General features: G+C 40.5%; 1 protein-coding gene across 1 annotated transcript; it reads left to right on the top strand.

Annotated features, from left to right (window-relative positions):
* The first annotated feature begins 2,196 nt into the window (after positions 1 to 2,196).
* LOC149281396 (ciliary microtubule associated protein 1A-like) lies at positions 2,197 to 4,315 on the top strand. The gene is made up of 6 exons (XM_089499348.1): positions 2,197 to 2,305; positions 2,434 to 2,634; positions 3,066 to 3,167; positions 3,381 to 3,502; positions 3,634 to 3,774; positions 4,205 to 4,315. Exons 1-6 carry the CDS (start codon positions 2,197 to 2,199, stop codon positions 4,313 to 4,315), a joined length of 786 nt encoding a protein of 261 aa, XP_089355474.1.
* Positions 4,316 to 13,115: the final 8,800 nt, after the last annotated feature.

Raw genomic sequence — 13,115 nt, 5'->3', positions numbered from 1 at the left:
CTTTATAACAATAATGCAATACTTATTGCTGCTTTTACAACATGCATCACTAATTGATGTAAGTTTTGTGTTTGTTTTGTTCCCCACGAATAACTTTAATTTATTATACTAACTTTTAATGCAAAACATCATTTGACAAACAATTTATGATCTGGAACGAATTACTTACACGCAATAAGAGTTAGCCGGAGCCTCTGAGAAGATTTCCCTGTTAAATCTATCTATCCAACCTCCTTCTGCTGTATCACGTGGTCCCAGAACGGACAAGGGATTGGGCTTTACAAGAGCACATTTATGAAACTTTTTTTCCCTTTAGACCTTGCATTTTTACCTTATTTGTCAACAGTCACAACAGCAATCTCTTTATACATATATATATATATACACACACACACACATATATATATATATATATACACTTATCCATATCATTTTTGATCCATTGTACAGCGCTGCGGATTATGATGGTGCTATATAAATACATAATAATTACTCTCAGGCACATTTGTGTGGTTGAACAATTAGGCTTTTCACACCAATGAGCGTAAGCATAACCAGAAACTTTATAAGATGGCCACGAGATTATTCTCTGTATTATAAAGAAATTGTTCTGTAACAAAGACTGTTTGGTTGGCTTTCTAATGGTGGCACGCAAATGGTTAAAATAAAGGTCAGTTTAACAAATGTCAGGAATTGAAGATGATGTAAATTAAATAAAGATCGATACAAAATCATATCAAAGATTAGCATGAAATAAATACTTTTGTTGTGCTGTAAAAGAAAACATGATGTCAATGTGTTTATAAAATGACTGTACTGTAGTTTGGGGTAGCCGTATTTCTGTTTTTTTGCATTCTGTTTTATTGCATTCTTAAAATGACTGTAGAATTATCCTGTAGTTGGAATAAGATCCCTAATATTCAGGGTTAAACTAAGTGTCCACGAGTATGGTTGTAGGTCGGTGTTGGATTTAACTATGTGTTATCCGTGATCCGCCATGCCACAGGGCAATTTGTAAGGCTCTCATAAGGCATATTCAAATTGCTCTCCCAAGGGTTCCTCTTTGAGACCCAAATTCCTCCCCAATGTCTTTTTTTCTGGGCATGAGTGTATCCCAGTGTTCAGCGGCTCGACAACACACAATGCTTGGAAACCAACTTATGTAAATCAAATACATTATTACTATATTACTGTATTAGTACTTAGTCCTTGTCTTGTGAATATTGGTATTAAAGTACACTTATCTCCTAGCAACATATATTCATTACCAACCAGGCTTATATATGATGGAAGCAGCCACCTTCACTTCCTGTTTGTATGCTCTCCATGATTATAAATACATAGGAATATTTATAATTATGGTAACAAATTCAGTTCGAGTGTGACTTGTCCTTCTAAACCGTCTATATGAGAAATATTATCTATGTGATTGTTTTTCTACAAATAAACACTAGGATCTATTCTATGGTGCAAACAAGTAATTTTCACAAGTAAGCAATGGCCATGGCTTATTTAACCTATACCACAGCCATGTCTCATTTTTAAATATATCAGACACGTGGAAATGTGAAACACCCAGCAGTGTGCGTTAAATTAAAGGGTAGTAGTACATTTAATAAGAACAGAGATTTACAAGGAAGGAGGGGGACAGACGTTATGTGTGTGAGTGGAGGAGTATGACGTCACAATCCTGTGATGCCATAAGCTGGATTCTAAAGGTTCAGGCATTACAAGTTTAGGTATTTTCTGTATGAACTGTGATAGTGTTTACACTGCAGTGAAAACAGTGCTTCAGGAATCTGGGAAATTCATTGGATTCACAGAACCAAACCTGACAGGTAAAACTCATCAGACAGATTCCATTTATCTTTGTTTCATCAGTTAAGAATTAAGCATTTTGTCCCAGAATTACTGTAGTTTTGTCTTGGAAAATATTAATTATATTTGCAGCGATCTATCATTGTTATTTTTATTATTTATTTCTGATATCCGGTACTGACGTTCAGCAGAATCAAGACAAGCTGATGTACTTTTAAGAGCAGTAGTAATAAATGACAGATAATACTTTCCACAAGCACTATGCTCAAAGTTAGAGAACATGGGACAACAAGTCATATATCTATTGACAGGTGTGCTTTGATCTGGTTTGGATTACGCAGTCAGGCTGGTCACTTTTGTGCCAGGCCTAATCTCATCATGAGTACCGAGGTACCAATTGGAAGATGGAAACCTCACAGACCCAGAGGCCCACTTTCAGCCACGTACAACAGCCCAGGACCCAAGTATGGCTTGCCTGGGAGTACAGGTGAGTTGTGTATAACTCTAGATATATATTTGCTTCATATTTGCTGTTCTTTTTTCATCCACGCTCTGTTGATGTAAGAAACATGTCTATGTATTTAATGTCTCTGTCTGTTTTTGTTTCCTTCAAAGGCTATATTAACCATGACCCGTGCCAACCTCAAGCTCCTGCATTCAGCTTTGGCTCACGCCGTTTTAAGATCATGAATGGCTCTCCAGGGCCAGTACATTTTATTCCATCCAACATAACGGCAAAGGGCAAAGATGGCACCCCGTCTTACTCCATCTATGGAAGAACCAAGGACCTTAGTAGCTTCCAAACTCCTGGCCCAGGTATAGTGAGAAAAATACATAAGAGAATGTTGGCCTAATGTTTAGTCACCCTTACTTGCTCCTTTATGTTCACATAGAAAACTACTGGCTTTTATTGTAGGAAGATTACTGATTGGTGGAACCCCAAGAAATATGGCCTCTTAACCAAGCTTTCCCATAGGCCCCTACAGTCCATATCTTTCATAAGGGAATTACCAAACTTTATGTATATTTCTGCTGTGAATGTGGTACCAGCACTAGAGATGTGGTGGTTTTGTTGTTTTGGGCAAAAAATTAATGTTTATTGTGTGCCTTCTCATTCACAAGTCTGTGTTTCCTGTGCCATATTGTTGAAAATTTTAAGATAAAAGCAGTTTTGCGTTTTTTTTTCCTCATTTTCACATTTCTAAATCACATTTTGTAAATCCCACCAATGTGTTCTCTTTTCACAGGATATTACGCCCCTGAGCTTGCTAAGAAATTACCTTACCGCTCTGCTCCAGCGGTTTCATTTGGAGCAAGAACAAAGATGTTCAGCAATGACCAGACACCGGGTATAAATCATATCATCATAAATCATAGTGATTGCTGTGTATATATATATAGTGATGCTTTTTCAAACATTAAGCATCCTCCACATTGTTTTTTACAGCTTCATTTTTAGCTGCATTATTTGTTTTATACATTTCTGCAGCTGTGAATTGTCCTCTATTTCATGAACCACCAACTTTATAATTACCAATTTTATACCACATGTCTTCCCCCAGGTCCAGCGGCATATAAGCTTCCCCCTATAGTGGGTTCAAACTTGGTTAGTAGATATGCTGTACCAAACCTGTCTGTGGGTGGCAGGAGGGAAATTGGAAGCATCTATGAAGACCTGAGGAAAGTGAGTATTTGACTATACCAAACTCTATCCTTCAATCCTTTAGTTCCATCTTCTGGATTTTTTTTTAACTGACATGTTAATCCAAAGTGTCCTTATATTAGTCATTCTCTCCTCATCTTTAATTTCTTTAGACACCTGGCCCAGGAACCTATGGCTCTGTGGATCCAAATAAATATCAATATAGGCCTCCTCAGTACAGCATGCATTCCAGAAACGCCATGCCTGGGGACTCAGCAAAAAAACCCAGCCCGGCATCCTACAAACCTGAGAAGGTAAGAGAAGGGGGGAATAAATTCAGGGGAGTAATGATTGGAAACCAATCAGTTGCCTACAATGGCTGGGTATAGATGAAGAAAACATTCAAGAGATTTAATGTTGGGTAATGGTAGCTACAGTTAGAGCATGATTAATAAAAAGCCCAAATACTGGGCATTAACATATATTGCACTAGAGTTGTATTTTGGGTTTGCTATTGTGTGGTATAGCCAGCAGTTTTGGTGGTTAGTCATAGTAAGTAAGTAATGAGAGCTAGAAAAAATTATTTTGGGGGTTACTGTTTTTTGTGGGGGATATTGTAGGGATATACCTGCTGCTTGATTATTGAAAGATTGTAGTTGCTAGAGTTCATTTGTGTATTGTTGATACAGAGTGTGGTTGTAATCTGTGTCCTCGTTATCAGAAGTCTTCCTGTGTTCCCTGTAGGTTGTCCTGACCCGGCCTCAAGCGCCTAAATTCTCCTTTGGAATCCGCCACTCACCACATGTTGTGTCACTTATAGTGGATCTGGCAGATAAGCCAAAAAAGTATAACTGATCAACTTGGCAGCTCTCCCTTTTTTTTATCCTGGGATTTAGAGCGAGGGCCAAGTAGAAGAGATGATGTTATCTTGATGTCTAATGCATTGATTCAATAAATGGAATGTTATCCTACAACTTTGTGTGCATTTAATTAATCCTATGTTTAAAATGATGACTGACTAATTGTGTGAATGTGATCGTAACTGACACAACAAACTCATTTCCTCCTAGTAAGGAAAAGCCTTTCTGCTCTTTTTCAATGGTTGTATTATTATTATTATTATGATTATTATTATTATTATTATTTTTAAATACTCATTTTATTGAGAGAAGGAATTTCATCAAATATGTATACAGACAGTTTCTGCAAATACAAACATGATATCTGCATGTACATAAAATAGAAGCATTTGTGCATGGAACAAACTGTCCAATATCTTCATCATACATATATATATTTTCTATATAAATCTATAACATTTATGATTATATGATTGAAAGGCTATGGAATCCAGCTTTCCCTGTCATAATTTTTACAAAAGTTGTAACGTAAACTGAGTGTTAGAAAAGTGCAAAAATTGTATATATTCTTTGACATGTATTAATACGTTCCAAAAACAGTAAACAATAAAAAATAAAACTTGTGAAAACCAACTGCACAGCATCTCTTTTCACTCACTTTATTAAAGTAAGTCTCTAACCTTAGGGCTGCTTAAGGATCCGGCCCTATGTAAGCCTGAGGCATTGAGGAGCCACCAGATCAGCTAGATGACTTTGTAGGTGGATGGTGCACAACTGATGTGTTGCAGTACCAGAAAGAGTATTGGAATGTTTACTGGATCTTTAATTTTAGGGCATTATCTAATTTGTCAATAAAGTCCTTGCAGATTTGGAAGAATCTCTTGTCAAGACTGGCTTCCAAAATAATCCATCTGCATTATGTACAGCAATTTGTTGGAGGTGAGAATCGCACCCTCTATAGGTATTTTCAATAACCCCTAAGATAGATAGTTGATGTCATATTTGTTTTGGAGATGTCTATGAGTCTACGGTATCCAGGCCATCCAGGCTGCAGAGCTGCATATCTCTGTTTTTCCCTGCCTCAGTTCCCATGGTTTGCTGTGGTCCGTTCCTGGATTTCCATATGCTCTGTTCTGTGCTTTTGATTCCTTGATTCCAGTCTTGCTCTTTGCTTCAGCTCTGTTTCCTTTATAAGGTGTGCCCCACATGTTATGTTTGTCTCAGTCTGCAGTCTAAACGTATGTCTCATTGCTATGTGTTTTCTTGTTTTGTTTGTTTAGTACCTCTGTAAGCAGGGTTTAGCGTTAGGACCCACCGAATATTGGAGTATTTTGGCGTAGTGGTGGGCTAAGCATGCTATGGCCATATGATGTGACGGAATCTCCAATAGTTATCTTATAGTCCTAGGCTAGTCCTGTATCCATGTGTGTCAGTATTTTGTGTACCTTTGCCCTCCTACCCTGTATCTTCTGAGGATTTCGGTTCCTCTCTCCTCTCCCTATGTCCCAGTTAAGATGTCCTATCCTTGCTTAATGGAGAAGTGTCCGTGGATTCCGGCTCTTCACTCCTTCCCCTGTGTTCCTTGCCTTGTTCCTTGTCCTTTGTTGTGCCCTGAATCATGTATGTCTTGTCTGGTTATGTTCCTTGCTTGGTCTCCCTATCCCTTGCTTGCTCTGTCCCCCTTGCTTGCTACGTTTCTGTTGATACTCTGCTTAGCTTCCGTAGTCCCAGCCTGTAGCATCCTGCACATGATTCCAGTGCTATGTTTCATGCCTACTCCAGGGTCCCTGCAGGATATCTCCACCTTCTGGACAACATCAGCCGCTATGTCAGATTGCTGGTATGTGGCTGCTCAACCCTAGATGCCCACCCGGGTGAGTGCAGTTGCCCTGCACCAGGCCCTTTCCATCTCCGCTACTGCACAACAACTCCTGAACTCCATCTTTGGGCACTCTGGGTCTTTACAGTCGTCTGTATAGACCCAGTCCAATGTACATGTGGCAGTCCAAAAGGTTTTGATCATGGAACACTGCCACAGACAATGAAATGGATATGTTCCCTGTGTTCTGCACTTACTACATAGGTTATTTGTATAACTGGGTGGGGGAATAATACGTATAATGGGTAATTTTGAGGAACATGTCACTATATGTAGTGGAAGTCATAGCTTGACATTAGGTATATATATACTACATCACAAATGTTCAGAAAAGATCTCCCTAAATGCTATAAAGGAAAAGATGGTTTGGTGACTCTGTTCAAGAGATATTGAGTATACATTCATCGTATGTCACAGTTAATATGGATAAGGAGCCCTTCCTCATGGGCATAGGAACCCCTAAAAATCTGGGGGGACAGCATTTTCCCCCATCAGATCCCCACTTTCTCCCCATCGCTCACACTATCTACCCCCTCTCCCCCTTCTCACACTATCTAAGCACTCTCACACTATCTAAGCCCTCTCACACTATCTAGCCCCTCTCCTCCTTCTCACACTATCTACCCCTCTCCCCCTTCTCACAGTCTCTTACTATCTACCCCCTCCCCACCCTCCCTTTTCACACTATCTACCCCCTCCCTACCCTCCCTTCTCACACTATCTACCCCCTCCCTACCCTCCCTTCTCACACTATCTACCCTCTCCCTACCCCCCTTCTCACTAGCTACCCTCTCCCTACCCTCCCTTCTCACAAGCTATCCTCTCCCTACCCTCCCTTCTCACTAGCTACCCTCTCCCTACCGCTCCCCTTTTCACTAGCTACCTTCTCCCTACCGCCCCCTTCTCACTAGCTACCCTCTCCCTTCCCCCACTTCTCACTATCTACCCTCTCCCTACCCCCCTTATCACTAGCTACCCTCTCCCTACCCCCTTCTCACTAGCTACCCTCTCCCTACCGCCCTTTGTAGTTCACTTACCCTGCAGTCCTGTGCTGGGAGCGCGAGGCCTCTATGACGTCATATGTCGGCGCTCAGCGTGAAGCGCCAGCACCGAGACAGACGCCTCACGCTCCCACCACTGCAGTCGGGGCAGTGCTGAGGCAGGCGGCGACGACGACAGAGGAGACAGAAGGACGCCGAGCAGTTGCTGAAAACAACCGCTCAGCACCCCTCTCTCTCCCCCCCCGTTCCTACGCCCATGCTTGTAATAATACATATTTATTTGTCTAGTACACAATTTAAAGCAAACCATATGAAAATACACTTATAAAATACAATGAATATCTCAGAATGTAACAGATATCAATTTAACATTGCATACATGGGTGTAGGAACCCCTAAAAATCTGGGGGGACAGCATTTTCCCCATCAGATCCCCACTTTCTCCCCATCTCTCACACTATCTGCCCCCTCTCCCCCTTCTCACACTATCTAAGCCCTCTCACACTATCTACCCCCCTCTCCTCCTTCTCACACTATCTACCCCCTCTCCCCTTCTCACACTTTCTTACTATATACCCCCCTTCTCACACTATCTGCCCCTCCCTACCCTCCCTTCTCACACTATCTACCCCCCCTTCTCACACTATCTACCCCTTCCCTACCCTCCCTTCTCACTAGCTACACTCTCCCTACCCTCCCTTCTCACTAGCTACCCTCTCCCTACTGTCCCTCCTCACTAGCTACCCTCTCCCCACCTCCTTCTCACTAGCTACCCTCTCCCTACCCCCTTCTCACTAGCTACCCTACCCCCCTTCTCACTAGCTACCCTCTCCCTACAGCCCTTTGTAGGTTCACTTACCCTGCAGTCCTGTGGTGGGAGCACGGCTTCACTGCTGAGCGCCGGCAAATGACGTCATATGCCGGCGCTCAGCGTGAAGCGCCGGCACCGAGACAGACGCCTCACGCTCCCACCACTGCAGTCGGGGCAGCGCTGCAGTCGGGGAAAACGACCGCTCGGCACCCCTCTCTCTCCTCCTGCGGCGTTTCTATTGGGGCGGGTTCCTATGGCCCTGGGGGGGGATTTCTTCATTATCGCTCCCCCCCACATGAGTTACTGGGGGGGATCTGATCATCTGTTACCCCCGCCCCCCCCCCGGTTCCTACGCCCATGCCCTTCCTCCCTGACAATCTGGGTTATTGATCCAGGGCTGAAAGGGGGAAACCCTCCAGTTTTATAAGAAACAGAACCTTGCCAGTTTCCAGGCCTGTACCGTTATTTTTAATAGTGGGTTCATTAAAGTTCTCAACCTGATCGAGCAGCACTTGCTGAAGACAAAACTTAAGGCAGAAAGACCCACAAACAACAACCAAAGACAGCTGCACTAAAGGCCTGGCAAAGCACAGGAGGAAACCCAGTGTTTGATGATGTCCATGCATTCCATATTACAAGTAGTCGTTGCCTGCAAAGGGTCTTTTAACAAAGTATCAACCCTTTCACAACAATCCAGGATGGATGTGCCAGACACGTCATGACTATAAATAGGTGTAGAAAGCGATCTACAATCGCTTTGTTCACCCAAATGGTGTTGCTGTAATGCCTTGATGTGAAAGCCTCAGCAGAAGCCCTGTGTGGCCCCTCCCCGGAAATCAAGGTGCACCATATATAATATGGCAAAATATGACTGATTTTAAAGGGCTTAGGAGGCGATCAACAATAAGCAATACATTCTAGGCAGAGGTATAAAGATAACAAAAATTTTCATATCTATCTTGTCCTCCTTTTCATTCATCTTCCATTTCATTCAATAAATCCATTTCACGCACTTTCCTGAATAAGGACATAATGCCTATCAGTTAAAGTTTTGCACTGTAGACTGGATTTTTATCTTCTTGTTTTTTACAAATTTCAACCAGAATAGGGAATTATATCTAAAATGATTACAAATAAAAGTGAATAAAATATATGAAGAAATATAACTGCAATGGATAAATGCTTCTGAAAGAGTTCATAAAACATGGCCTATATTGACCTATTACTCCATGTACTGAAATTTAAGGGGGGGAGGGGTGGATATAAAAAAGGTTATAATATCAATCAAATGTATTCAATCAAATGTGTTCACATACATACAAAGGAAATGTCTCCAGATAAAGTTGGAGTGCCCATGGGAAATAACAATGTTAACAAATATAAGATACTACTTAACAACTTAATATAACACCCATATAGCATCAAGAATATAAGGAAACAGCTATGAATATGGCCAACCAATGTTATCTGAGATAAGGAATTATACAGGAACAGAGACTATAGAAAAATGACACTAAACATCAGTAAGCAAGTAACACTTGTATTAAAGCATTATTAAGAACAGTATAACACAGTCTGGGGCAACATGAATACAATATAAACATATCTAACACAACTAACACAACAATGGTAGAATAGTAAATGAATAAGAATGGCTTTTCTATAGCCCAAGATAAAAATATGTAAAATAAAAACAAGTTTGTAGCAACTTTCACTAAAACAAATCTACTTCTACCTTCCAGGGGAGTCCTCCATCTACCGCTCGCACTGATGTAGCTTGCACCTTCAGTGTTGGCTTTTTGCATGCTGTGTGATTTACCTTGTGTACTCCTACCAGTTTGTTCCCTTAAAGCTATAGTACTTGTTGGATCCCTATTTACCTTTTTGACCTCCTGGCTTCTGACCTTGCTTCTCCCTGCACTCTGTGATTCTCTGTTGACCCGACCTTAGCTAAGTACCTGGACTTTGTGTTACTCTGTTATCCTGACCTCCGCTAACACTTGGACTCTGCTTTCTTCTTTAACTACCTTACCTTGGTGTTATTTGCTTCATTAAAACCACTGCCTGCTTTGAACCCTAGGAAAGTTTGTGGCTTTTCTTTTTGTAATCTTTGCGCTACGCTCCACTGACCCAACCGCGAAAGAAAGTGAGATGATAACTCCTAAAAGGAACTAGACAAATGTGTACAAAACATCCCATACAGAAGTATTAGTAGAGATGCTGATGAGACATAGACATCAGCAGACTGAAAGAGGTGGAAGTCACTTTAGACCTATGTATATGTGTGTGTATTGGGAGACATGTGTAAGGGCAGTGTATGTGTAAGTGCATGTGTATATGTTTGAGTATGGCCAGGCATGTGTATATGGGCAGTGTATGGGCATATGTGTGTGTGTGTATGGGCAACGTGTGTATATGGGCAGCATATATGTGTGTGAATGGGCAGACATGTGTTAGGCAGTGTATATGTGTGTGTATATGGGCAGGTGTGTGAAAGGTAGTGTAAATGTGTGTGTACGGGCAGGTGTGTTTTTATGGGCAGTGTATATGTGAAGTGTAAATGTATGTAAGGGCAGTGTACATGTATCAAGACCGGCCATCTGAAAATATGTGGGGCTGTGCTGCAGCAGTAGTCGTAAAGAGATCTGCGTTGATTGTGGCACAGATCTTCAATCCACCGCATATTTGCCAGTTAGCACCATACTGGACATGACATATCTGTTGTGGCACTGATGGGCAGATTCATAGGCCAGGGACAGGGAGGTAAGTAAATCGACACATATACAGAAATATGAATTGTGACATGCTGGGGTGGGTATGAAGGGGAAATAATCTCTGAGAGTAGAGATAGAAAGGGATAATTCGGGTGCAATATGGGGTGATAATTATAGGGGGGGGGGATTCATGGTGGGGAGGATTATGATGATGACCGTGATGTAAATAAGCCAATCCAACAGGTCATCGACACGTTCAAATAAATGTCTAAATAAATCGAATTATGTGGCTTAGTATACTAAGTGCTTTATTACAATAATGCAATACTTATTGCTGCTTTTACAACATGCATCACTAATTGATGTAAGTTTTGTGTGTGTTTTGTTCCCCACGAATAACTTTAATTTATTATACTAACTTTTAATGCAAAACATCATTTGACAATCGATTTATGATCTGGAATGAATTACTTGCACGCAATAAGAGTTAGCCTGAGCCTCTGAGAAGATTTCCCTGTTAAATCTATCTATCCAACCTCCTTCTGCTGTATCACGTGGTCCCAGAACGGACAAGGGATTGGGCTTTACAAGAGCACATTTATTAAACTTTTTTTCCCTTTAGACCTTGCATTTTTACCTTATTTGTCAACAGTCACAACAGCAATATCTGATATATATATATATATATACACTTATCCATATCATTTTTGATCCATTGTACAGCGCTGCGGATTATGATGGTGCTATATAAATACATAATAATTACTCTTGCGTGGTTAAACAATTAGGCTTTTCACACCAATGAGCGTAAGCATATTCGGAAACTTTATAAGATGGCCACGAGATTATTCTCTGTATTATAAAGAAATTGTTCTGTAACAAAGACTGTTTGGTTGGCTTTCTAATGGTGGCACGCAAATGGTTAAAATAAAGGTCAGTTTAACAAATGTCAGGAATTGAAGATGATGTAAATTAAATAAAGATCGATACAAAATCATATCAAAGATTAGCATGAAATAAATACTTTTGTTGTGCTGTAAAAGAAAACATGATGTCAATGTGTTTATAAAATGACTGTAGAATTATCCTGTAGTTGGAATAAGATCCCTAATATCCAGGGTTAAACTAAGTGTCCACGAGTATGGTTGTAGGTTGGTGTTGGATTTAACTATGTGTTATCCGTGATCCGCCATGCCACAGGGCAATTTGTAAGGCTCTCATAAGGCATATTCAAATTGCTCTCCCAAGGGTTCCTCTTTGAGACCCAAATTCCTCCCCAATGTCTTTTTTTCTGGGCATGAGTGTATCCCAGTGTTCAGCGGCTCGACAAGACACAATGCTTGGAAACCAACTTATGTAAATCAAATACATTATTACTATATTACTGTATTAGTACTTAGTCCTTGTCTTGTGAATATTGGTATTAAAGTACACTTATCTCCTAGCAACATATATTCATTACCAACCAGGCTTATATATGATGGAAGCAGCCACCTTCACTTCCTGTTTGTATGCTCTCCATGATTATAAATACACAGGAATATTTATAATTATGGTAACAAATTCAGTTCGAGTGTGACTTGTCCTTCTAAACCGTCTATATGAGAAATATTATCTATGTGATTGTTTTTCTGCAAATAAACACTAGGATCTATTCTATGGTGCAAACAAGTCCTTTTCACAAGTAAGCAATGGCCATGGCTTATTTAACCTATACCACAGCCATGTCTCATTTTTAAATATATCAGACACGTGGAAATGTGAAACACCCAGCAGTGTGCGTTAAATTAAAGGGTAGTAGTACATTTAATAAGAACAGAGATTTACAAGGAAGGAGGGGGACAGACGTTATGTGTGTGAGTGGAGGAGTATGACGTCACAATCCTGTGATGCCATAAGCTGGATTCTAAAGGTTCAGGCATTACAAGTTTAGGTATTTTCTGTATGAACTGTGATAGTGTTTACACTGCAGTGAAAACAGTGCTTCAGGAATCTGGGAAATTCATTGGATTCACAGCACCAAACCTGACAGGTAAAACTCATCAGACAGATTCCATTTATCTTTGTTTCATCAGTTAAGAATTAAGCATTTTGTCCCAGAATTACTGTAGTTTTGTCTTGGAAAATATTAATTATATTTGCAGCGATCTATCATTGTTATTTTTATTATTTATTTCTGATATCCGGTACTGACGTTCAGCAGAATCATGACAAGCTGATGTACTTTTAAGAGCAGTAGTAATAAATGACAGATAATACTTTCCACAAGCACTATGCTCAAAGTTAGAGAACATGGGACAACAAGTCATATATCTATTGACAGGTGTGCTTTGATCTGGTTTGGATTACGCAGTCAGGCTGGTCACTTTTGTGCCAGGCCTAATCTCATC

Source organism: Sceloporus occidentalis, unplaced genomic scaffold (genome assembly GCF_023333645.1).
Source record: "Sceloporus occidentalis isolate IW3139 unplaced genomic scaffold, rSceOcc1.0.p SCAF_133, whole genome shotgun sequence".
Taxonomy (NCBI): Eukaryota; Metazoa; Chordata; class Lepidosauria; order Squamata; family Phrynosomatidae; genus Sceloporus; species Sceloporus occidentalis.
The sequence above is the reverse complement of the archived record's forward strand: the minus strand, read 5'-3'. Positions and strand labels throughout refer to the sequence as shown.

Excerpts from the sequence above, each read along its gene's own strand:
- LOC149281396 (XM_089499348.1), top strand. The coding sequence starts at position 2,197 with ATGAGTACCGAGGTACCAATTGGAAGATGGAAACCTCACAGACCCAGA. Across the intron at positions 3,168-3,380 it reads CAGCAATGACCAGACACCGG|GTCCAGCGGCATATAAGCTT; the intron begins GTATAAATCATA and ends GTCTTCCCCCAG. Across the intron at positions 3,775-4,204 it reads CATCCTACAAACCTGAGAAG|GTTGTCCTGACCCGGCCTCA; the intron begins GTAAGAGAAGGG and ends TGTTCCCTGTAG.